Below are 25,465 nucleotides of genomic sequence, written 5' to 3'. Positions count from 1 at the left end.
AAGTCTGAATATGAAGAGCAACATAACGAATCTTTTTTCTCTGTTATTCTCAAGTATCTCCTATTTTGCCCTGGTCCAGCCCTTCCTGAAGCAAATGCTATAGTACAAACAAAATAGAAGTAGTTCAGTGATCTATTGGAAATTCTTTCTCTCGGGAAGGAAAATTTATTTTTTATAAAATAAAGCCCCAAAAATGTATTTTTTTCTCTCTCTCAAGTATTTAGCACTGTTTGAAGAATGAATGACTTCTGACTTCCAGTGAGATATAAGCCGGTGACACACTTGGGTCCAGTCGGTGTGTTTTGAGAGCACAGAGAGCTTGAAAACCTGCCACGCTGCTTGCTATATTTAGTGAGAAGTAAATATATCAATGGGAACTGTGTCTGTGGACAGGGAGCTCTACCTGGGAAAGCCACGCTGCTTGTGAACACACGTCCCATACAGTCAGAAAGCACATTCAGAACTGAGAAGCCAGGGGAGAGTGCAAAGGAGGGACATGAGCGTGTTTTAACGGCTGCGATAATTTGCCATGAAAGGATGTGAAGGCCCGGCTCCTTGCTGCAGCATGCCATGTGCTGCTGAATTCAATTACTGCCATGCTGTCTGCGAGCGAAGGAATGTGTAAACAGGCCATATAGCCTTGCATCAGTTCCACAGAATATTGCACAACACAAAATGCCTCTCGATGTGTCATTTCCTTCTTGGCCATCTTCCCAGCTCCTGACAGTCAGTCAACAGAAAAAAAAAAAAAGTACTGCAAGAGATTTAAAACTGCTCCTCTCAAGAGTACATTCCACCAACCACCAGACTTAACTTCCACCAGCGCTTCTGACTCCCTCACCATCCTCCTTAAGGAAAACAGGAAAGGGAACAGTTTTTTTCAACTGTGATTATTCTCTTAAGTCAAAGGTGGTCAATGATGGTTTGGATCTTAGTGACCAGAGGGTACATATTTATGACCATCAAACTGCTGCTTGTGGTTGCTGCCTTGTGAGTATCAAAATGTGGCATGGACCCCTCACTGCCACTCCTTGAGCACCGTGCCAAGGAAGAGCCACGGGAAGTCTGCAAGTCAAGAAGTGGAGGGCGTTTTTGCAGTAGATGGGACTTGGAGGGCATTATGCAACGTGAAGTCAGCCAGACACAGAGAGACAGATACTATGTGATATCACTTATATGTGGAATCTAAACAATACGACAGACTAGTGGATAAAACAAAAAAGAAGCAGACTCACAGATATACAAAACAAACTAGTGGTTACCAGTGGGAAGAAGGAAGGTGGGTGCCATGCAGGAGTAAGGGGGGCATAAAAGGGGTTATTATGGGACAATAAAAAACCATGTGTAGGGACTCCCCTGGTGGTCCTGTGGTTAAGACTTCACCTTCCAATGCAGGGGGTGTGTGTTCAATCCTTAGCCGGGGATCTAAGATCCCATATGCCTGGTGGCCAAAATATCAAAGCATAAAACAGAAGTAATGGTGTAGCAAATGCAACAAAGACTTTAAAAAGTGGTCCACATTAAAAAAAAAAAAAAACTTTAAAAAATATCATGTGTGTGAAACGTTTAAAAATCGTAAAGCCCTATAGAATTTAAAGAGTCTTTCACTCCAAAAAAAAAAAAATGTTTTCCCATTTAAAAAAAAACTTGAGGGTTTTTTGTTTTTTGTTTTTTTTTTACTAACACTTCCAACCAGAGACTAAAATTCAGGCCTGTGGCATCAGGGATGTGGTACGAGGCTTATCAAGCATTTCTCAAATTGTCTTCACAAACAGCAAGAATGTGAACATACGAACTGTGTCCAGACAAATCAAACAGCTTTAAAACAATTTTGCTGTCCTTTCATCCAACACACTTTACATGTTTCCCGTCCTTTTTCACATCTGACCAAGCTCTATATCAGCATCCACCACTGATAAATAAGCAAAGATCAGGGGCCAGGCACCATTAAAGTCTATTCCTACACCCAACCAGGGTGAAGAGCAGTGGAGGAGAAAAGCCAGCTGCCACTGACACCATCTGCAATGAGGAATAGCGAATGCCAAGACCATGATTCTTGCCACCCTTTCTGGGGCTGGAGAACTGGATAGAGCGACTAGCCTGGTGGTCCAGTGGTTAAGACTTCACCTTCCAATGCAGGGGGTATGCTTTTGACCCCCGGTCAGGGAAGTAAGAGCCCACATGCTGCAGGGTGTGGACAAAAATTAAACACATAAATAAAAGATATATTTTAAACTGAACATTCATTGGAAGGACTGATGCTGAAGCTGAAACTCTAATACTTCAGTCACCTGATGTGAACAGCAGACTCTTTAGAAAAGACCCTGATGCTGGGAAACATTGACAGAAGAAGGAGAAGGGGGCAACAGAGGATGAGATAGTTGGATGGCATCACTGACTCAACGGACATGAGTTTGAACAAAATCTGGAAGATGGTGAAGGACAGGGAAGCCTGGTAAGCTGCAGTCCACAGGGTCACAAAGAGTCACACACAACTGAGCAACTAAAGAACAGTGAACAACAACAATATTTTAAACTTGAACAAAAATAGTCTTTATGGAAATTTTTAATATTCATTAAAAACAAAATTTTTTAAAGAACTGGGTGGAACAGGATGGGAGAAAAATGAGATGCTTCAGGTCACAGACCACTGTTTTATTTAAGTCTGTCTTAAATGTTCAGTTTATAAGGTAAAACCTCTGCAATCAGAGGTGCACAAGAATGTAGAGTAATAAAATGTTCTCTAAAGAATTAAAAACGTGCAATGAACTGGGCACAGGTGACAAGAAGCAAGCAGGAAAAGAAAACAGTTTGGCTGCCGGACATGACCCTGACAAGCTGGTGAAGCCGAGTGCTGAGACGGCCCTGAAACACACAGGGTACCCTGCACACCCAGAGAGGTTCTCCATCACCTAAGCTAGCCCTACTGAAGTCACAGAAGGAGTTAAGCAGAGCAGTGCTGTAGCCATGCACCAAGCCTGCAGGAAAGGAGCCAGATCATGGGAAAGAAAAGGCAGGGCTTTCCCCTTCTCCCCCCCAGCTCAGGACAGGTAGGTGGCCAGCACTGACCAAAAGTGTCCCAGTAGCAAAGATACAGATGATGGCTTTGGTCTCTCCTGAAGGGTAACTATGATTTCCTTCCCTGGGGCACAGCACACGGAAGCTCTTAGAAACCCATTCATGTGCATTAGGTATCAGATTTGCAGGTGTACTGACAAGGGAGAATTTGTAAAGCTGAGTGGTAGACAGCATAAAACCACCAGGCTTGTTCATTTGAGGATCCATAAGATACTTTGGCTACAGATTTGCCCAGCTGCCAAGCAAGGCAAATAACCTCTTTATGTTCAAATATCTAATATTCTTCTCCCATAAGAGGACTGATCTGGCTTGACTTGCTATTGACCTGCTGATACCAGGCACCACAAGCTATCACCCACCCCTCATTCATCTGGTAATTACCAAACTGGTCTAATTCAAAGTGAAGCTACTAGCACTGGAACTTGGAGTGACCTTGAAGAACTCTAGATGTCTTCCAGAATAAAAAGTCAGAAGACTTTTCAGGAAATGGTACCTCAAAAAATCATTTCTCCTGTGGCAGCAATGATATTTCCGATATAAGCACTGATGGAAGTAGGTGACATTGATGGTCCAGTGAACCACCATCCCCATCATTCATCTTGCAAGATTTGTTTCCCCTCAAGGCCAGGCTGCACATGTCTCTTGTTTTCACCAATAGAATATGTAAGAAGTGACTCTACTCCAATTCTGAGCCTTAAGAAGCTTTACAAAGGCCAGAAAGTTCCCACTTTTGCACCCAAAGGAACCCTGAGCTGCCACATAGGAAGTCAGACTCCAACAGAAAAGGCCACACGGAGAGGGGAGGTTCTGGAACTATAGGAGAGAGAGAAAGGCCCAGCTGTCACCCCCTTCCTGCTGAGCCTAACCTTCCAGTCACCCCATGAAGGCACCAGACAAGGGACTGAGACCATCAGGCATGTTCCAGCACCAGCTGCCATCTTACCGCAAGAAAGACCATAGAAAACCCATCCAGATGAACCCCAGTCAACCCACAGAGTCGTGAGAAATAATAAACTAGTGGCTGTTTCTTTTCTTTTTTTTTTGGTCTTTATTTATTTATTTTTTTTTTACTTTTTTCTGCATCAGGAAGCTTTTGGGATCTTAGTTCCTTGACCAGGGATCAAACCTAAGCTTCCTGCAGTAGAGGCACAGAGTGCTAACCGCTGAACCACCACGGAATTCCCTGGTTGCTATTTTAAGCCACTGTGTTTGGGGATGGTTTGTTATTTAGCAAGAGATAACTGACAGAGCAGCAAGAGAATAAAAAGACTTCTGACTGTGTAAGGTGATTTACTTTTTCCATCCTCTGCACAGCCAATAATACCCTTCCATCACTCTTCCTCCTTAACTCAGAAATACAACAGTAGAATATGACACCACTGAGCAAGATTTCATCTTCCTGGAGAAGTTCTTTCAAAAGGACTGCAGTTGGAAGCAACTGCATATGTGGAACAAAAGATCCTAATAGAATCTGATGTTTGAAAGAGTCAGGCATCCAAATGCATTACTATAGCTGCTGCTGCTCCACTGACTTCTGCTGGTGAACGTACGGCAGTACCTCTTCAGAGCTAACTTGCCAACAGAAGGTCAAAATGCCTTGCCTAAACACAAGGCTGACAAATTTGGGATCTTAAGCATGATGTCATGTCTTAAACTGATAAGCTGGCGGAGAAAATAAATGGCATTTTGTAAAGATGTGTACCATTCTCATGTTTACGCTACTTAAGACGAAGGTTCTAATAAGTCATCGGCTGTGTTCCTTTAAAGGGAAGTTTTATAACTAAGATGAATCACAACTGCAAAAGATCAAAGTTAAAAAACATCAATGATGCCATGGGGTACTTTTTAATCTTGTAATGAGTGATGATCATGTGCTCTTATGAAGTTCGTCCAACTGCCAGCGCCAGATGTGTATATTAAGAGAAGGAGTTGTTTGTGATGTGACAGTACCCGTTCAGCTGCCAGAGACAGAAAACATGGAAGGATGAAACCTTTCTGATTTTCTGAGTGAAAAGCAAGCCTTGGCAGATGGGCTGATAAGTGGGGCCTCCGAGGGCGGCATCGGTGCCCTAGCATCCTCTCTTGGACTTTGCTGTGAACAAGCTGTTTATCATCAGTTCTGCCCAGCTGTCCCCAGGCAGCATGAATACCTGCTCTAGCACAATTTATAACACTTATTAGTGTCATTTACTAATGAGCAGAAATTAGTAAAGCCATCTGCAAGAAAATAAAAAAAAATATTACCCGAGAGAACAGAAGCTAGATGGTATCTATTTCCTGGAAGTGTACTCTAAGCAAAAACTACAGCAAACTTCTGACGCTGAAACTGATGTAATAATAGCTCATGCTTACTGAGCACTTACTGCCCGACAGTCCCTGGGCTGTGCATTTTAGATACATGACATCACTTAACATCTTTGCAGCAACGGATGAGGAAGATACTATTATTAGTCTTCTCACTTTATTATTAATTATTTTTCTCACTTTAGCAGAGGAGGAAACTGAGGCCAAGACAACTTAGGTAACTTGCCTATCACCACACAACTGGTGAATGGTGGCATCCCGGGCTTTCAATCCAGACAGCCTGATGCAAAAGCCCACACCCTTAATCACTGTCCTGTTGCTGAGTAAAGACCCAACCAGTTAACCTGGAACCTGTCCTTGTTCAAACAGCTCATCTGCCAGAAGTAGTCTTTTCAACTTATACTGTGATCTTCTGAAGAAGGAGTGAAATTCCATTAACAGGACCAAGAGAGCAAAAATACTCAATCCCTTCAAACTTTCACAGTAAGAAACAGACGTACAGTCTTTCCATAACAACCATTACTTACAGAATTAAAATGTTGTGGGAGAAGATGCTAAAACAATTGCACTCACTGTCTTTTTTTTCTTCCCTCAGAATTTTCCTAAATCTCTTCTCTGTTAACGGTTGAGAAAATAAGCCACTTTGAAGAAGTCTAGAGCAGTGGTTGGCAAACCACAACTTGTGTGCCAAATCTGACCACCCCCCAACCTATTTTTGTAAATAAAGTTTTATTGATATGCAGCCACTACCATTTGTTTATGTATTGTTGAAGGCTGCTTCTGAGCTACACTGGCAGAGTTGAGTCCCTGTGGCAGATATCATAGGACCCAGAGAGTTGAAATCAGTTCCTATCTGGCACATTACAAAAAAAGGCTGCCAATTCATGTTCTAGAGGATTCTTCATTTAACATTATATACACACCTATCAGTTAAAAGCCTTCAACTCACAGTTGAAGGAAATTGAAAATCTTGGGCATTTTCCACACCTGGGAGTCTCAAAATTAAAGAACAATATTGAGAAGAGGGTTTTACTTACAAACATCCAATGCTCAGACGGCCAAGAGCAGGGCAGAAGGAAATAACCCCGTACTGAGAATTCAGGTTGTAGGATTAAAATGTTACTGATACCAGACACAGCCAGACACTGAGTTTGGCCAGTCACCTTGTGATGTCAGAGAAATGACATTGCATTTCCACAGATATTTTGGTTTGTGAGCAGATCTAGGGCAGAGGTCCGCCACTCGATTTCTGTATCTGCTTCTCCCCAGCACCTTCAGCAGCATCAAAAGCCTAAACTCAGGTCACATGCATACTATCTGCTCTATCCCTAACTCTCACTGCTTTCAGAGCACTTCTCTGTCTTTACAGGGACTGAGCCTAGCAACTGTTCATTCTGCCAATGGCCTCCTGGGAATGAGGTGATACTGCCCTTGCTTGAAAGAGAAGTGACTCTCCCAAAGCTGTTCTACCTCCTTCTTTCTGTCACCACTTTCAGAATGAGGCAGCACCCACCTTCCCCTGCTTCCTCTCCCAACCCTCAAGTCTGAGCATCAACTTGTGAGCATCTGGAGATATACACAGAGAAAGAGAGACATACACACACACACACAGTGATGGTTTTTCCAAGAACTGAGAAAAGCAGCTGAGATCAGCAGGAAACATCTTTACAAGATAAGTATTAGTTGTGTTAAACGTGAAAAGACTACCATCCTGCTTGGTGCATTATTGAGGGATGTCCCTGCCTTTTCAGGAACTCGGGGGCTAATCAGATAAAATGCTAGATGTCTTCCATCCTAAGCCATCGTTCCAGATGGACAGTGGTCCAGAAAAGTCAGGCAAAAATCTGAAATCAGGCCAGATAGCCCTAGGCTGATCCATTCACCTGCACTGCATGATTGCTGGCCCTGAGGACCAGAGACGGGGCAACCAGAGACGTGTGTGTGGCCACCGCCTAACAGGACACTCTTAACCTGAGCAGACAGAGCCAGCGCTCCCATTGTTGGGAAACCTAGAAGAACGCCATACACATGAAAGACGGAGAAAAGAAAAACCTCAAAGACCAACTTGTCAGGCAGGAAACCTCCCTCGTTTGGGCAAGCAGTCAGCCTTCGTGAGAAGAGACAGTGCAAGAGGAGTGGAAGGCAACACGTCTTCCCATGGCTCAAGGACAGGCAGCCCCAGGGGCAGAGGGGAGGCAAAACTTCACCAGCCCTTTGCTCTCGATTTTAGGAGAAGAAGAGCTATGCCATTGTCTTGGCAGGTGTATCATTATATAACAAAGATTTCTGCCAGCTGTCCCTCCACCACAAGCCAAATTAAACTCTCCAAACACAATGGCTACATCTCCAGTGGATTCACTCATCAAAGGCGGAGTTCTGTGTGATGTTTCCATTGGCACGGAATTTTTAAGGTTGTATGTATTAAATAATATTTAATCTTTAAACATATTTAAATTCAGCTCTGGTAAGTATGTTCAAATCAGTTTTAGGGGTGGAGGGGGGAGCAAACCTGTTTTAATTTAGATTTAAGAGGAAAATGCATATTAGCCCAAATGGATGATGGGCACTGCCTTCAAATGATGCTGGTTCAACCTTTCAGATGTCCCAGGAGACAAATAAACCAAGTTGGATTTAAGTCTGGCTTGACTCTATCTGCTAAAGAAACTATCTATGGCAATTACTAGAACATGAGCAAACAACAGTGTTGTAACAATCAAGCAAGTTATCATTTGCAAATAAATTCTTTGTAATTAAGCAGTGTGCTCTCTATAAAGGGAATTGAGTGGGCGAGTTAAAAAGTTAAAACACATTCTTAGACCATGGGAAACACACGCAAAAGCTTTTTGACTAAGCTCAGGATTTTGCAGTTTATTGTTTTCTTCCTCAGCTCTCGTGGGTCTGTTCTGCCTCATCTATTGTGTCCAGTGGATGAGCAGAATTTTTTAGCAAAAAAATTTACAGTAACGGAAATTCATAAAGTTATGTTGGGCTTAGCAATTTTGAGGCAAAGGTGAAAAGTGTAATTTGATTTTCCACTAACTGTGAAGATCTAATTGCCCCTCGTAAAAATATACGCAGATAGCAAACTCGGCAAAGAAACTCTTCACGTGAAAGGAGCACTAACTTATCTTGGATAAATTCCTCACAGGGTCTCCACAAATTCTATTCCCATTTCCAATAGAAAGGCAAGCACTTACTTCTGGGTTCCCGGGGTCCATCCACTGTGACTTTAATAGCTCTGTGATAGGTGGCAACTTGGGGAGGATTTGTGAAGACAGTTATGGTCAAGGTGAAACTCTTGCCTGCAGATAGAAAACGGAAAATCCACAGTGAATATAAAAAGACGGTATTGATAAAATGGCAGTGCTAATGTCTACATTGCATTTAAGCATCTCTGAAGAAGTAACCAAACACAAACAAGGGTCAAGACTCCTTATTCTAATGAGAAACCCTCTGATGGCTACTTTAGGGAGTTACTAAGCTCATGAGCACTAAAATCCTCATCTTCATGGCAGTCTTGTACAGGGAGGCTCCAATTTCAAAAAAGAGTTGCTCAGTAGCAACAGCTCTAATGCAAACAAAAACTCTTGACCACTTGAAGAGGGTTCTCTTTGCTTTCAGTTTTTCTACAACATCAGGAACACATCCAAGCAGACAATTTTAGAAGTCTTTATTTAGGATTAGGTCATGACCCCGTGAGAGAACAATACTAAATCACTGTTGATTATGCTATTGACTTCACATGGCTTTAGTATTTCATTTGCTTAACTGCACTACAATGAGAAGATGAAAGAGTAAGATTCTTATGGGAATCATTTTAACAGGAGCCAGTGTCTCCCGTCCTGGCCTTAATGTGCCTGTGGTATGATGATTTCATCATTACTGGAACAAAGTTTTTCTCCTCCCTGCCCACCCCTTCCCTAACATACCTCCTCGTCTAAGAGCCATCTTGAAATGACTCCCTGACAGTAACTTATTTTTGGCTAAATGTACATGACATCTCCCAATGTAAATATGAACGCTTGCTTTCAGCAGAGGGTGTGATTCACTGAAAAAGTGCATTTGATGTTTCAAATTAATGAGCTAAAAAAAGGTGATGGGGGGGTGGGGAGGTGGAAGGGGGAAGGGTGGCAAAAATGATGGGGAAAAGTTTGGGTGCAGATCTGGCTGTTTGCTTTCTCCAGAAGAAGATACCAGACTCTGCTACCCAGACTCACTGACAGTTGTAATCAGTTAGATTTGCGACGGTTAGTCATGTCAGATAGTCAAAACTGCAAACTGTTACAAGACAGGAAAAGGTGGGCGTGAAGCAGTGACTCAATAAAACATTCAGCAATCTCAGGCCAGAGAATTCATTTAGCCTGCTCCTGGGACAGAGCTTTGAAAAGATCCTTTCCTTTTGCCTTTTTCTTTTTTTTTTTTTGGTCAAAGACTGTTTTTCCCTTTACTGAAAGCAGAGGGTATGAAATCAAAACACAAATCTTAAACAATATGTAGCAACACAGAGTTTAATGCAATCTTTTCAAAGCTTAATATGGAACAGGTTGTAGAGGAGGCTTAATATAGAACAGGTCTTTGGCTGTCAAGTCTAGTGAATGGGTTTTCTTTTCAACCCAGACCATGTTAAGTTACTAAAATATGTTTAAGACACATATCATTTGTTACTAGGCATATATAGTTTTAAGTCTCTTTGGCTACCCTGTGGCTAAGAAGGTGGGGAGGGGATGGGGAGGAAAGAGAGAAAGGCAGGGGGAGGGAAATATGAGGAAAATGAATATTGATTAGAAACCTGTGAAGTGCCAGTCACTTCATACACATTATCTCATTTAATCCTACCCACTCAGGTTTATCACCCTCATCTCACAAATAAGGAAACTGAAGCTCAGAGAATCTTACTAATTTAACCACACAACTAATAAGTGGAAAAAAATCAGGATCTGAAACCAAGTCTTCCAGACCCTAAAATTAATGTTCTTTTTGACTTTGTTAGAGAACATTTTTAGAAACTAATAGGTAATTTATTGCTACATGTGTCCCAAACAGCTCTATCAGACCAAGAAACAAATATAAATCTACTAATTAAGTATGTCAACCAGAATGATGAAATCATCTATCTTTAAAGTGTCACTGATATTCTATATTTTATCCATTATATATTGAATGTTATATGGATTTAAGAAATTTAATTATCTGGTTAGGGAACAAAGGATTTATTAAAAACATTAAGACTAACCAGAAGAATAAGGCAGCCAGGAGTCGGAACTACTCACAGAAAACTGAAAGTCTACAGAAATGGAGATTAGAAAGTTGAATAGGAAGCCACTGGATCCACATCAGGACCTTAAAACAATGGGAAGATCTGGAGGAGTGAACTGGCTGAACTCCCAGATTGAAAGTTAATTTGCATTAAACCATTAAAAAAAAAAAGATCCATTCTGGGTTGGATCAATGGCCTGTGAGCCAGGACTGGGTTTCTAACAGTGCTTCAAGAGTGGTGCTTAGAAGACAGTTGTCATCCATGGCACGAATCTTGATAAACCAAGGAGGTACACATCTCAATTGTCTTTGCTGCTTCTGCTGCTGCTAAGTCGTTTCAGTCGTGTCCGACTCTGTGCGACCCCATAGATGGCAGCCCACCAGGCTCCCCTGTCCCTGGGATTCTCCAGGCAAGAATACTGGAGTGGGTTGCCATTTCCTTCTCCAATACATGAAAGTGAAAAGTGAAAATGAAGTCGCTCAGTCGTGCCTGACTCTTAGCGACCCCATGGACTGGAGCCTACCAGGCTCCTCCGTCCATAGGATTTTCCAGGCAAGAGTGCTGGAGTGGGGTGCCGTCGCCTTCTCCGTCAATTGTCTTTAATAACTCTTAATAACCGCAAGAGACAGTGCCCATGAATTTACCTAAACCATTTCTGAGAATATTGCTGTTTGAGACTTTCACAACGTAGTCTGGATATTAAAATGCATTGATGCTTCTCCAAATTCATAGAAACACCTCACATAGGAACAAAAGAAGGTGAAATATAAAACTCACCATCCAATGTTCACAACAGAACCAATTTTCTATAAAGACTTCATTTTAAAAAGAGTTGGGTCTGAGAGAAAGGAAACCAATATGAAAGTCTGACTGAAGTCTTCTAAAATCAAATCCTAAGAATCAAGATGTACTTTAACAACTAAAACAAAAGACAAGGAGGTTCCTCCCACTTCTTACTGCCCCTTCAGAAGGAACACGAACCTAACGGTTCCAGAAACTATCATCCAACTAGGTCATTTGCTCTCGTCCCTATAGACAGTGATACATTTCTGAAGTCAAATGTTTATATGAGTATTTGTGACTTACTCCCTTAAATAAAAAAAAAACTTTCCCAAATCCCATTGTTTACTACTCTCCATAAGTGATAAAAAAATGCAAGCTCTTACTTAGGGAGCTAGCACTCGTTAGACACCTAATTGTAGCATCCTCAGCTTCATCTAGGAACTAGTTCTGCAATATGTCCTCAAGTCATATATTTTCTGAGATACACATAGGACCTGTCATTGAAAGGCAATTCTAACCTAGCCCGAAGGGCTGTCAGAAATAGTGGGGAAAGTTAAGACTATAAGCACAGATTGTATCCGGAATTGACAAAGTACCACGCTCTGCACACTACAGGTGTTTAGAAGTGCTTGTAAATTACAAGCAACTCGCTTGACGTCAAAAGTGAGGAAGCACACCAAGAAAACTTAAAGACCAAAGTCACTTTCAATACTTGGCTTAACATATAAAGAAGAAAAAGAGAAAAGACAATTTAAAAATGTAAGCCACTCTCCACTGAATGCAAGTTTCACCGAAGCTCTACTCGTATTCCAAAGCACTTCCAAAAGCTGTGGTCCTCAGATAACCCATAAGGCCAGAGTAAGTAGCAATGTTACTGCTTTACAAATGGAAAACTGTTTTTTTAATTCCTGAGAGTGTATCTTTCTACCCATGAAAAAATGTAGCATTTGAGGAACTTGCTGTTTTTTTCATTTTTTAATGCTACTGAAAATAGAAAATGTAAATAGCTGGGCAGAAGATACAATGGCAGCATCTTGTTGACCCAGACTTAAAAACTTGAGAGAAATATAGAAGTGTGAAAATCAAAGAGGAAGCTGGAAAGGGACTGTTAGAAGCAGGTCAGGTACACAGGCAGGTTAAAGGGTTTCCTGCCACTGAAGAACTGACCCATTTTTTTTTTTCAAAGGGTAGTATCTCATCAATATTCTCTGTCCTTTTTCCCCTCTTCATTTCAGCTTGATATTACTGTTTCCTTTCATATAATATTAATGCCCTGATTTAAAAATCTATTATTAGTGATACATCAATTTTTCTTTCTCTCTCCACTCACTCCCCTCACCCCCAATCTAAGTCTCGAAGACAAGTCTGGACCAATTTCTCCATCCTGCCTCTGGCAGCAGACTGTGGCATTTCAGATCCTCCACCAAGTCCCGGCTGCTTCAAAGGAAAAATCCTACTTTCTTCAGTTAAGATCATAAGAAATATAGGGGGAGGGGGTCAGCTCTGTTTGGACATAATTACACTTCATCAAAAGAAGCTTTCTTCATCTTCCATGCGTGAAAAGTCTGCAAGCAGTTAAGTCTGTCTTTTTTTTTTTAAATATAAAAATTGCTATTTGGGAAACCAGCCAAAACTCAGAAAGCCAATATAGTAAAACAGTGCACACCCTTTGTTTCTCTTTGAAGTTTCTTAAATAAATATGTTGAGGGTTTACAAAGTACACTATCACTTTGCCATAGTTTCTACTCAAACTGATCAGAGAAAAGTTATGCAGCATCCATATCATACATAAGCAAGATAAATGAAAACTCTAGTTTGTGTCTGTAAAATGATGTATAGCGCCTGGTCTTTTAAATACTAAAATTTAACAAAGTAATATTACATTAGAAGAAAGATGCCCTTCAGAAGATACAGGTTCAGAAGATACATCATGTTCAAATTTCTCTTGATTCTTACTAGAAAAAAAGAAATTTGAATTGTACAGTGGGCCTACACAGTAACTGCGGGGAAAAATGAATACACACTCATAAACACTTTACACCTAATCAGTCAAGAGTGAGACTAAGATGTATCTTTCTTTTTCTTTTAATGAAAGTGAACTATACCTGATGCAGAGATAACCCCTTGAGTTTTGATTCTACCAGAGGCTCTCATTTTATTTCAAATCTTCAGTGACAGTATCTCATTAGCATGCATCATTTTTTTTTTAAGTTAAAAAGTACAACTTCTTGGCCCTGTTCCTAGAAAGTAAACTAAAACTACTCACCGGAAACAGTCTTGCATGAATTTCCCTTATCAAGTTTTTACAATGGTAATAATTTGACATCTGATCCAAACTAAAGGGCAATTATTGGACATGGTTTAAAAATTGATGCTTCTCATTTCCTAACACAAACCTGGGTTGAAGTCATTCCACAGGTCTTTATAATTTATTTATAATTTATTTCACTCCAGTCCTAAAGTGGTCTATTTTCCCTCTTCTCATCAAAATACTTAAAATGGAAATGTCAGATTCAATCAATCAGTAAATGAACATAAAACTTCTAATGAATGATGATTAAAAGTCTTGCCATAGAATAAGTAAATAAAAGCCAAAATACTGGTTTTCTTTGAGACTTTTTAAAAAAAATATTAACGGCATTTATGAAACAGCTATGAAAACCCTAAAAAGGATTATTTTCTCTTTTATGATCTTTTTAAGGATTCCTAATATTTGAATGGGGGGTATGGATGGTGGAAAGTCTTAAATAATGTGGAAATATTTAGAGTCCCAGTCATTCATCTGTCTAGGCAATTCCACATAGTCATTCTAACATAAGTAATACATTATTCACTTATTCAAATGAAAAGCCTTCTATAAAAGCCTATGATTTTTAAATAAGTTCCTATAGGAGTAAATTAAATCCTACAGAGGTAACATATGTGACAAGTGAAGAGCATTATGCTAGCTGTCCTTGCTACAACTTAGGGCAAAATTGATATTACCAGGAAATTGATCCAATGCACTCCCTTTTCTTTGCCCTTTGCCACTGAATGTACTCAGTTATTTGGCTCCTCATAACTCAGAACTTGAATCTCCAACTGTTCTTCCTTCCACCTCATATGCTCACACCCAGTGAAATTAGGAACTGGTCCTTCTGAAAACATTGTTTGAATTTTCAGTATCATAAAACAAATGAAAAAGGCCTGAGTACTCACTAAAACACTCAACCTCATCTGGACGTATTTAAAGAAAACTTTCAGTAATTCTATTCGGTAGAAGGTGCTGATTTGTATACAGACTTAGCCTACATTTCATCAGAGGATCCTAAAGTGTTTATTCCATTATCCATATGAAAAACCAGAGACCTACCTCTTCCACTCCGGCCGACAAATCTCAGATCGTTGAACCTGGCTACTTGGTTTTTCATAACAGCAGAGGCATTTCGGAGCTCAGCAGAATAATTTTCATCGTTACCCGCCATGACAGTAACCACAGTCCCATCTGGTACCTCTCCAAGGGCTACCACCTACATAAAACAGGAAAGATAGCAGCAATAATGGCATCTCAGAAAAGCTGAAGAACTGAGAATATAGTCTCATCATAAAGGATGCACTGTATCAGGACTTAGTGCTCTAGTCCAGGAATGGCAGACAGGACGGAGGCATCTGCATACGGGTTCGGATGCCACTTCAAACAGACCAACGTTTCAGGGCCCACCCATTTCAAAGGCATGCAAAAGTTTCCTTCATTTGTTGTTGGACTCTTCACAGAATATATGTACATTTTTATTAAATCCCCATGTTAAGTTGTCCATAGGAATTATACCACAGAAGGAAAGCTGACGGCCCATGTGCAGACTGCATCATATGTATTAAGCACTGCCTGTCTGCAGCCTGGAGCTCCCTGAGGTGTGGTCTCAGCCAGATCACAGCCCCCATCCCCCCACCCACCCCCCCCCCAAAAAAAGGAAGTGTGGTCAGCTCTATGGGATAAGACATTTAGGGGAAACCTTACAGTTCCTGATTACAGGGAAGTCTAAATGTGGTATGGTATCCAGAACTACATTTCATCAACTTACTCGGAGCTAGATATTCAGCATTCAATCACACTGCAAATCATGACAGAGTGCCCACTCTGGAGTGGGACCCAGTGGAATATACAAAGCCATCATGAGCTTAAAGTCTAGGTACAGGAATAAAGACATGTAACCAGCTGAAAATGATCACTGACACATGAGTGGTACAGACAGAAAATGCACCTTTAGCCAAACTTCTGTCTCATCCTATCTGCCATCTTGGAATGTCACACTTGCCTCCTTAATCTTCAGCAGTTAACCTGCAGCCGACTAACTCGGGGAAGTCAGGATCCAGAATAATCAGCCTTTGAGGCTAATAAACATTTTTCACTGCTGCCAGGGAACACACTTTTAACCAGGGTCAGCTAACTTGCAGATAGGTGCCTCTGATTAACATGGAGCCCGGAAGGGACTGTCGGTGCAGAGTCTTTGCTGTCATACATAAAACACACTATTCTTAAACCTATTACCAAGGGCCTGCCTCTTAATAATATCCTTTCTCGCAGCTAACTTCCAGGATCCTATAATATTCAGATGATTTCCATCTCTTGCTCATTCCGCTTCCAGATGCCCTTGCGGTGACTAAGCCATGGCTCCAACTACAGTAACCCCACCACCCTCCAATGACAATACCCATGTGTGCTTGCCGTCTGGCAAATATTACCCTCACCCTTCTGTTCCTCCCTCTTTTGTCAAGATGTCCATAAAGCAAACCAAAGCATTTAATTCCGTGCCCCCAATACAATTCGTACATAACTCTCATTAAAGCAGATTTCTTACAGCATGATGAAACAGACATGATCACTATACTTTAGAACTTCCTTTCCCCCACCGAGGAAGCCTGCTCCAACACCCCTCCACTCTGCCCTTGGCTCCAGCCAGGGAAACAACTCAACAAACAAAAAGCAAAAAAAAAAAAAAGGTCAATATTTTTTTCACCTTTACTGTTCTTTTAGGCTGTTTCTCAGTTCTATGCCTCCTTTAAAGTGAAGTCAGTCAGTCGTGTCCAACTCTTTGCGACCCCGTGGACTGTAGCATACCAGGCTCTTCCATCCATGGGATTTTCCAGGCAAGAGTACTGGAGTGGGGTGCCATTTCCTTCTCCAGAGGATCTTCCTGACTCAGATCTTGAACCCGGGTGTCCCACATTGTAGGCAGACGCTTTACCATCTGAGCCACCAAGGAAATCCATGCCTCCTTTTGGTTTAAAATCTTAAAGCTGTCCTCAAATTATAGAACCCACTTCTATAGTATCCCATTGTACTCAAATAATCCTCATTTCAATGTACATATAGGAATGACCATCTTACTCCCTTTGATATGCTAGCCCAAAGCTAAGAGACTCTCTCTAGCGGCCCAGATTATTTGAGACTAGAAATTACAAGAGGCAGGGGCCTTCCTCTGCCTTGTTCACCACTCTATGCTCAGCTCCCAAAGCAGTGCCTGGCACAGAGTAAGTGTTTGATAAATATTTTTGAAATGAATAAATGAAACAGCTCCATAAAGAGCATCATGTCCCACCGCCAACAGTCCATGAGAGAACCAGTTAAAGTTTGAGTCAGCACTCCCAGCTAGAGGCAATATGCCCTTGCTCCAAACTAGTTTTCTGACAACTTTTTCCATCCCAGAGGAGAGGGAATCATGCCCACTGTCCTTTACCCGGAACATACGGTTACTCTATTCAATCTGAGAAGTCTCCCAGGTCAAGGGTAAATCCCATGAGAGCATGACTTCCTTCCTGCATACTTGATCTAGTGCCTCAAGCAGCTACTGAACCCAGGTAATGCTGTACCCCTGACGGGGGCAAAGTACTCATCAACTTTTCAAATTCACAAGGCCAAAATGTGCACATCTGAAAAATACTGAAATAACTGTGTTTGCCAGTATTCATTTGAATGCTTGACATTTTTTACACTCAGCATATTGTGTTTTAACACCTGCTGTGTGGCTTTCTATGTCAAAGTAAATATGGAACCAGTAAGTGTATTAATGAAGGCAGAAAAGTTGAACTCTTTAGAAGAGAATTAATGCACCAAAAATCAAGAGACCCTCGTCTTTCCCCCCACCTCTATTACCCCTCTGCCATGATCGCAAGTAACTTCATCTCCTGAAACTACAGTTTTCCAATATAAATTGGAGACAATTTTTTTAAAGTCTGTAAAATGTAGAAGATATACCATAAGTATAGAGTATAATTATAATGATGTGCTTTTAGTAAGATGAGCAGGCTAACTTCTGTTCCAAGTCGGCTGTGTGCTAAACACAGGCTTTTCCTTATAAGCATCCTTAAAGGGTTCAATTCAATATGTAATTCTTTACTTCATGTCCTGAGATGTTTTTTGGTGTTGTTGAGAGATATAGGACTGCTGATGGGTTTCACTCCAGGCTGGCAAAATTTTCGGAAAAAAAGTGAAGAAATCTGCCCCAATATAAAGGTTTTTTAGAGCTCTGGGACATTATTATTTTACTGCATATTTTTAATATAATGGATTTTTTTTAGTTAGAAGAAAAGGAAAATTGATTCAATATGGGAAAATATGAAAGAAAAGATCCCTAAGAGTGAAATACATAAATCCATTTTTCTTTGCTTAAGCAGTATAATAATGGCTATATTAAATAATGGTATGTTTTATGTATCACATTTAATAACAAAACATATAGGTCATCACAAATTGTGTGAGTCTTCTATGAGGCTTACAACTTGGCCTGGAAAAAAAGTGCTAACTAACAAGATATAGTGATAACTTTTCCTGTTTTGGCTGAATTCTATTTTAGTAGCTAAATCTATTGGGTTGTTTGTTTTTTTTTTTTTTCCTGCTATTCACTCTACCAAATCAGATTGACTAATGTTTTTCTGAGGAAAAAAAGGGAGATACAGAGAATATATTTGACTTTATATCAATCACAAGTATAATTATATGTTTGAGGATTTAAAAAAAAAAAAAAAAAGAAGTAGATCTCTGAAGCTAAAAAGTTTCCCTTGGAGATACTCAACTGTGTTTATCTAAAAGAAAACCAAAAGAATCAAGAAATTTTTACACATTTCATCTGCACCAAAGCCAAGCAATGCAAAACATTTTAAGGGGTAGAGAGCACTCAAAAATCACTTTTTAATTAGTTTAGCACTCAAAATTTTGTTTGCACACCACCCAATACAAAAGTTCTGTTCTGCAAAGAATAACTTGTGATGAAACTTTAACAGTTACTTTTCTAGGTGTTTTTCAAATATAAAATCTACCAATTCAAGAAACTTCATGGGGAAGAGGGAAGTAATTTTGTGTCCTGACATTTCAGAACAGAGAAAGAAGTTCCTTTATTTAGCGCACCTCACGATAACTAGCATTTAAATCACATGATACAGAGCTTGTGAAAAATAAAGTAAAAGGATATTTAACTCTAAAAACACTATTGAAAATTTTTATGAGGCTTCCTCTGACTAAATCTGTGAGCTACTCTGAAACCGGAGCAATAGAGAATTAACTCAGGCCCTTAAAATTGTTTTTGTGGTCTTATTATATGGAAATTTAAATTGCTTATGACATTTCCATAGACAGAAGTCAAGTCTTCACTAATCAATTACTCTTAAAGACCAATATCACTTGGGCACATTGTACTTGCAGCAAAATTGAAATACAATTATTTTTCAAGATAGAATCTGACCAAATCTATCTTTGGAATAAAAAGAAAGGTCAGGGAGTAATTGCAAAAAGGAAAAGTTTTATTCCTATGGTAATTATGTAAAGATAACTTTAAATAAACTATCACAAAGTTTCACAAATATTAGTTACTTTTAGACTCTAACCTAGAACTTAGAAAAACCTGATTGAACTGTACAGAGAAGAGTAAATATAAAATAGCATTTCTTAATTTTTATACTATATGTCAGAGAAATTTGATGGGCATTATTTCAGTTTAAGCCAGAAATTCACAAGCCATGTATCAAACCAATTTAGAGCATCTAACAATGGATATTCTGGACTTCTAAAAAGATAAAAACAGCAATCCCAAAGGGGCAAAAATAATTAATGACATTTTACCATGCCTGTTTTCAAATATAAGTTTTTTAAATTTTTTGTTTATTTATTTTCCATCTAAAACTATTTGTTTCCATTGTCTTACCAGTAAGTTTTATATTTACTCAATCCTAAAATTTTGAATTTTAAATAATTTTTCTTGCATCTAAAGGCATAACACAAAAATAAGTCTGTCTTCAAACAACTTGAGATCTATTATGATGTACATAGTTTTGCACAGCAACTCAGAGTAGGTTTAGCAAAGTTTTAACAGGCTTAATAACCTGTTTTCTTTGTTTAGGTATAATTACATTAAAATGACACAAACATAAAATCTGATCGCTAATTACGTAAGGAAAATACAACTCACTATGTCAAATAGGTATTAGCTACATATTTGCTTATGAAGAGAAAAATGGCCAATGATGTCAAAAAAATTATTTTCAAATAGAAATTGCTCCATCATTTTGAAACCCTACTTGTGACAAATACTGAAAGGTATTATTAAACATGCAGAATTAACTATGAGCAATAGATCATATATCAAAAAATGTGTTTTCTTTCTTTAACACTGCCAGAAAAACATATGATCCTGATAAATATACAGAGCAGTGTTCACTAAAAGCAGTGCAATAGTCTTACACTACTTTTAACTTTAAAATACACATCTGGACTTAAAATTTCTACATAGTGTTTCAGCTTGAAGCTATTTAAAGCAACTGAGCTACGAACCCTGAACACCAAGCTTCAGGATGAAAATGCTGACAGACTCCTAACTTACAAGGGTGCTACTGGCTACAGGGCTAACATGTTCTCCCCACTGTTTCTACCTGACCATTAACTAATGCAATGAATTTGCATATCGCTTTCTCATCACTGCAGCTACCCAAGACAGAAAGGGCCTGGGATCCTCTAATAGTATGCCTTAACTATTTTAAGCTTTCAGTGACATACACCTGAGAAAAACGTTAAAAATATTTATTTCCATTTCCTTGACACCTGGGAGGACTGAACATTTCAAAACTGCAGAACTTTGTTAAAAATATAACGTAATAAACAACTTGGTGTAGTTTAAAGCATACAAGTTGTTTTTGCCCTTTTTCACGTCAGCGTATAAATGAATTAAGTACTCTCGTATAATTCCAAAACACGATCAGATGAGCAACGCTAGTACATGACATGTCTTAATGCAATACACCACCAATATCATTTTGAAGCACTGTTTTAAGTTAACATATCAAAACACAGTCTACTGAATTCATTTCTGATCTTCTACTTTGCAGAGCTCAGTGTCACAGGCATAAAATATGGGCTCAATAAATATTATATTGATTTGAATACCAGACTTCTCAACAATTAAGTTCTATATTAAATACATTTACCTGTCTGCTATCTACCCAACAACACTATAATTTACTTTGTACATAGCTCTGAATATGATAGCCAAATTGCTGTCACCACTTTTAAAACTGAGACTTCTTCATATTACTTCTTCTTTGCAGATGTATTTGATTATGTTGCAAGAGTCTAGAAAGTCTACCGCTCACAGGCTTTTATCTCGAAAGTAAGGTAAAAAGAGGTTGATTTTACTAACATTCAGATGAAAACAAACAAAAATATTGTCAAAATCTGGATGTTCCGAGTATCTACACATCTTTTTTCAATAGAGACAAAAGTTCTATATTGAGTGGATGTCAGCTGTCCGCCACTATTTGAATTTTGTTAAACACAAGTTTAGGGAGGTGGGAAAACATGAAAGTCAAGATGTATGTTAATTCAATTTATCTTTCAGTTAATACAAATTAAAACATTCAATTTAATATGGCCATGTGTTATCTATGGTTTTGTTTACTGGTTAAAAGTAAAATTACTCTATAATTAAAAATAAGTATGATGAATAACAGAGAAAGCAATTTATTTTCAAAATAATTTTAAAAGGGTGGTAATGAGAAAAGATAGCCAAAACATCTGAGAACAGCTCAAACTAAATTGCATTCTATCTTTGTGCCAAAAAGAGCCTTTCTAGTCAAAGTATTCATGCTCAGAATCAATTCAGCACCATAAATGCAAGAGTATAGTTCAAGACATTTATACCTTAAAACCATGTTTAGCAAAACTAACGGAATGCAGAATATCAAACGTCTAGAGCCTTCATTTTTTCATATCCTGACTTCTGGCATTTTACATATATAATATCTATTTATTTTTATTATTTGCTGTTTTCATCCAGGGCTTTTTGTTTGTGTTTTGAGGGGATTTAGGGAGGAGGGAAAGGTAGGTGGGAACAAATTTCCACTCTCACATAAGCCTAATTAGAAAATTCTGGACCCTTGGACGATGAATTGTAAAAGATCTCTCTCAAATGTGACAATCCACATTTCTACGATTCACCTATTTTCTGAGCTTTCCGTATTTCAAGGAAGGAACGCTTAACCTACAAAATGGGTGGTTTATAAAAGGAGAAATGGGACGGTTAACACACACACACGTTTCTTGAGCCAAGTGCAAAATGAAACTTGCCCCAGAATGCAACATCCCCTTTCCATAATAATTCATTCTGATTCCTGCTGTGATAGAAGACCTAGCGAGATAACCAGCTCTAACTGACCTGGACTCCTCTTTCCTTCCACCCCACCCACACACGGAATCTGAATTGGTGCATGGCGCAGGGGGGTGGTCAACAACAGGGAACTGCCAGTGGCCCGTGGGAGTTTGGCCCCAGGGTCCACAAGGGAGGAACTGGCGGGATTCCTCCCTCCCCCCCTCCACCCAACCCCAAGACCTGGTTTACCCTGCTCTCCACAATCCCAGAACCCATGGGACCCAGGTCCACCTTCGCGGGTTCAGAGGCTAGACTGGACCGGAAGCATCTTTCTGCGAGCCCTCTCCTCCGCGTCTGGCTCACCGCCCCCTCCATCCCAAGCGCCTAATCCCTCGAGGAGGAAGGGCCTGGGTACCCTGTCTCTCCAGCAACCCGGGGCGCTCTGAGAGGGGGCGAGGGCTGCCAGGGGCTGGGGGACCCCAACTGCATCACAGAGACTCCGGACCCTCAAACCCTCAACCTGCCGAGCCGCTGCCCGCGACTCCGGCTGCTGACATCCGCCCTCAAACTAACGGGCCAGGCGGACCGAGGAGGCCGCTGAGGGACGCGCGGGGGGGCTCTACAGCCTAGGGGGGTGGTCACTGCCTCGGCGCCCAGGTCGCTGACCCGAGCCTCCCACGACCTTTCAGAAGCGGGAGGGACCTTTGGGGTCTGAGTTCTTAAAAGAAAGAATAAGGCAAATCTCACAGTGTCACCTCAGTTTTCAAGGCGGACGAACCGAAGGCATTTCGCAGGTTTCCCTTCAGCCTCGCGGCGCGGCGAGCCCCCGCCCCTCCACTGTCCCGCGCCGCCTCGCATTCGAGGGTCTGGCTCCCAGGACTCCCGGGCTCCCCCGCCTCCGGGCGCGCGGCGACCCCGGCGGCCCCGCCTTCCTCCGTAGCGGGAATCGGCGCGGGTCTGCAGGCTGAGGACGCCCCCGTCCCGCCTTCCCATCACTTGCTCCTCGAGTCCCTAAATTTGCCCGGACCCTCTCGGACACCCGTAATGCGGCCCACGCGCCGCCGCCAGCAACCGGCACCCGGCGCCCCGCCCCGGGCGCGAACGCCCGGCGCCGGCACCCCACGAACACTGGCCCCCGAGCCCGGGAGAGGCCGGGACAGCCAAGGCGCAAGCCGGTCAGAGAAGGGGGCGCCAAGACGGGCGAAGGGCGTCTGGGTGGGAGGGGAGGAGAGGGTAGGAGCCCGCGGAATCCCGAGAAGGGGCGGCGCAGCGGCCCGCAGTACGGGCTGGGCCGGGATGCCGGGGACCGGGGCGCGGGAGTCTCAGGGGAGAACGCCGCGGATCCTCGCCCGGGTGGAGTAGGGGGCGGGGTGGAGCTCGTCCCGGCGGCGGCTCCGAGAGTGGGCACCGGGGGATTCCTGTGGGAGGGGAGATCGGCTCAGAGGAGTGGGTCGGGACTTTGGCCGAGAGGCTCGAGGGGTGATGAACGGATAGAGGGGACACGGGCGGAGGTGGTGGCTGCGGGCACAAGTGGGAGAGGGAAGGATCCGTGCGGGACCACTAACGCGGCGAGCCCAGCTGGGGGATCCCGAGGAAGAGGGCCAGACGGGGGTCCCTCAGGTCGGAGCCTTGGAGGTCTCCCGGGTCGGGACCCGGGTCCCCGCAGGCTCGGAGACGCCTGCGGGCAGGTCCGGCGGCGCTGAGCCGGGGGCGGGGGAGGGGGGGCCGGGGGCAGCCGCAGTTTCTTACCTTGAAGGCCACGGGCAGGGTCTTGTTGCAGCGCCAGTGCGAGGGCAGCACGGAGCACAGGAAGTTGGGGCTGTCGGTGCGGACGAGTTCGGCCGGGTGGTCAGCGATGATCTCCACCATGGTGCGGTTGTCGTGCGGCGGCCGCAACCGGGGCACCGCGGCCGCCGCTGCCGCCGCCGCCGCCGCCGCTGCCGCCGCCGCTGCCTCCTGCTGTTGCTGCTGCTGTTGCTGCTGCTGCTGCTGTTGCTGCTGCTGTTGTTGCTGCTGCTGCGCAGCCACCACCGGGCTCACGTCGCTCATCTTGCCGGGCTGCAGGCTGCTGGAGGGGGGGCTGAAGCGCCGGCTGGTGCTCGGATCTACGGGAATACGCATCACAACAGCCACAAGTTAGCGAAGTGGCCGGGGGAGGGGGAGGAGGGTGGAAATGAGGGGCGAGGAGGAGGAAATTGGGGGGGTGGAGGCGAGACGGGGGAAAAGGGGCTGGAGGTGATGGGGCTGAGGAGGTGAGAAATCAAGTTCGATGAAGCCGACTGCCGGGCGGAGTCTGACGGGAGCCAGCGGCGGCGTTGCGGAGCAATCGGCTTGGCGGTTGGGGAGACCCGAGAGGCGCAGATCTTGGTGGAGCCTTTGGAACACCCGGGGTGGCAGCTGCGAACGGGCACCGGGACGTGTCTGGCCCGGGCAGGCGGGAGGCTTCAGTCTGCAGCAACTTGGAGTGGGGCCCCCTGGGGAACCGCGTCCTGGGTGCGCTGGCGCCCCCTCCCAGTTCGAGTCCAGCGGTGGAGCCCAGTGGGTTCAGCAGTCCAGCCCCGAGGCCAGGATCGCCGCGCGCTGCCCGCCACCGCCGCTCCGCGCCGCGCGCAGCGACCCGGCTGCAGGCGTCCGCGCCGCCGCCCGCCCGCCCGCGCCGCTGCCGCCGCCGCCGCCGCCTCCTCCTCCGCGGCGGCCGTCGCTCCCCCCGCGCCGGCTGCGCACTCAGATTCCTCCCGCGGCGGCTGCCAGTCCGGCTCCCCGGTCCGGCTCTTTCCTTTCCCTTCTCCTCTTCTCGCCCTCTCACCGCCACCTCCTCGCATCCACTCCCTCCTGCTACTTGCAAAGCTCCCCTGACCCTCGCGCTTCGAGGTGCCAGGAGGTAAGTCGCGGGCAGCGGATCTCGGGGCAACGGATCTCGAGGCTACGAATCGCAGCCGCTGCCGCCGCCCGCCGGCCGCGAGAAGGAGCCCCCGGGACGCCGCGCGCAGCTTCGGAAGCCGAGAGAGGCGGCCCCGGGCTAGCGGGATCTCGCCGGGTCGCGTCTTCTTGCTTCTCGCCCTCTCCTCCCAGGACAAGGAACCCCCTTCTTGGTCCAGGGAGATTGAAGCTGAGATGCCAGAGAGCCGCTGGCTGATCTGACTGTCGTTATTTTTCGTTTTAACTTCAGGAGAGGAGGAAGGAAAATTCTTGAGCGTCTGTGCTGACTTCTCAGCACTCTTCACCCTTCCCCCACCCTACCCCCCCCCCCCCCCACCTCTGCCGGAGCGGCTCCCGAGGGAAAAAAAAGATTTTGCAGGGTTTGGGTGTGTTTCTTTTTCTTTCTTTTTTTTTTCACTTAAGTGACACAAAAAATTGGGATGGAGGGGACACTTGTCAAAATAGTTTTAGAAACTCAAGTGGGTGTTGGACACTTTTTTCTTCTATATTC

General features: G+C 43.1%; 1 protein-coding gene across 7 annotated transcripts in view; it reads right to left on the bottom strand.

Moving 5' to 3' along the window:
- The window catches only part of RUNX2 (runt related transcription factor 2), a 351,996-nt gene that overhangs the window by 232,755 nt on the left and 93,776 nt on the right, over window positions 1-25,465 (bottom strand). For 6 of the 7 annotated variants that reach the window (XM_027524843.1, XM_027524846.1, XM_027524845.1 and 3 more), the window contains 3 exons: window positions 23,785-24,140; window positions 14,775-14,931; window positions 8,580-8,684 (listed from right to left, as the gene is read on the bottom strand). In XM_027524843.1, the coding sequence (XP_027380644.1) occupies window positions 8,580-8,684; window positions 14,775-14,931; window positions 23,785-24,140 (618 nt within the window). Of the gene's footprint in view, window positions 1-8,579; window positions 8,685-14,774; window positions 14,932-23,784; window positions 24,660-25,465 lie in introns of those variants that run through there. The other variant, XM_027524847.1, reaches the window with a different exon arrangement.

Source organism: Bos indicus x Bos taurus, chromosome 23 (genome assembly GCF_003369695.1).
Source record: "Bos indicus x Bos taurus breed Angus x Brahman F1 hybrid chromosome 23, Bos_hybrid_MaternalHap_v2.0, whole genome shotgun sequence".
NCBI lineage: Eukaryota > Metazoa > Chordata > Mammalia > Artiodactyla > Bovidae > Bos > Bos indicus x Bos taurus.
Note: the sequence above shows the minus strand (reverse complement) of the source record. Positions and strands in the feature narration are given on the sequence as shown.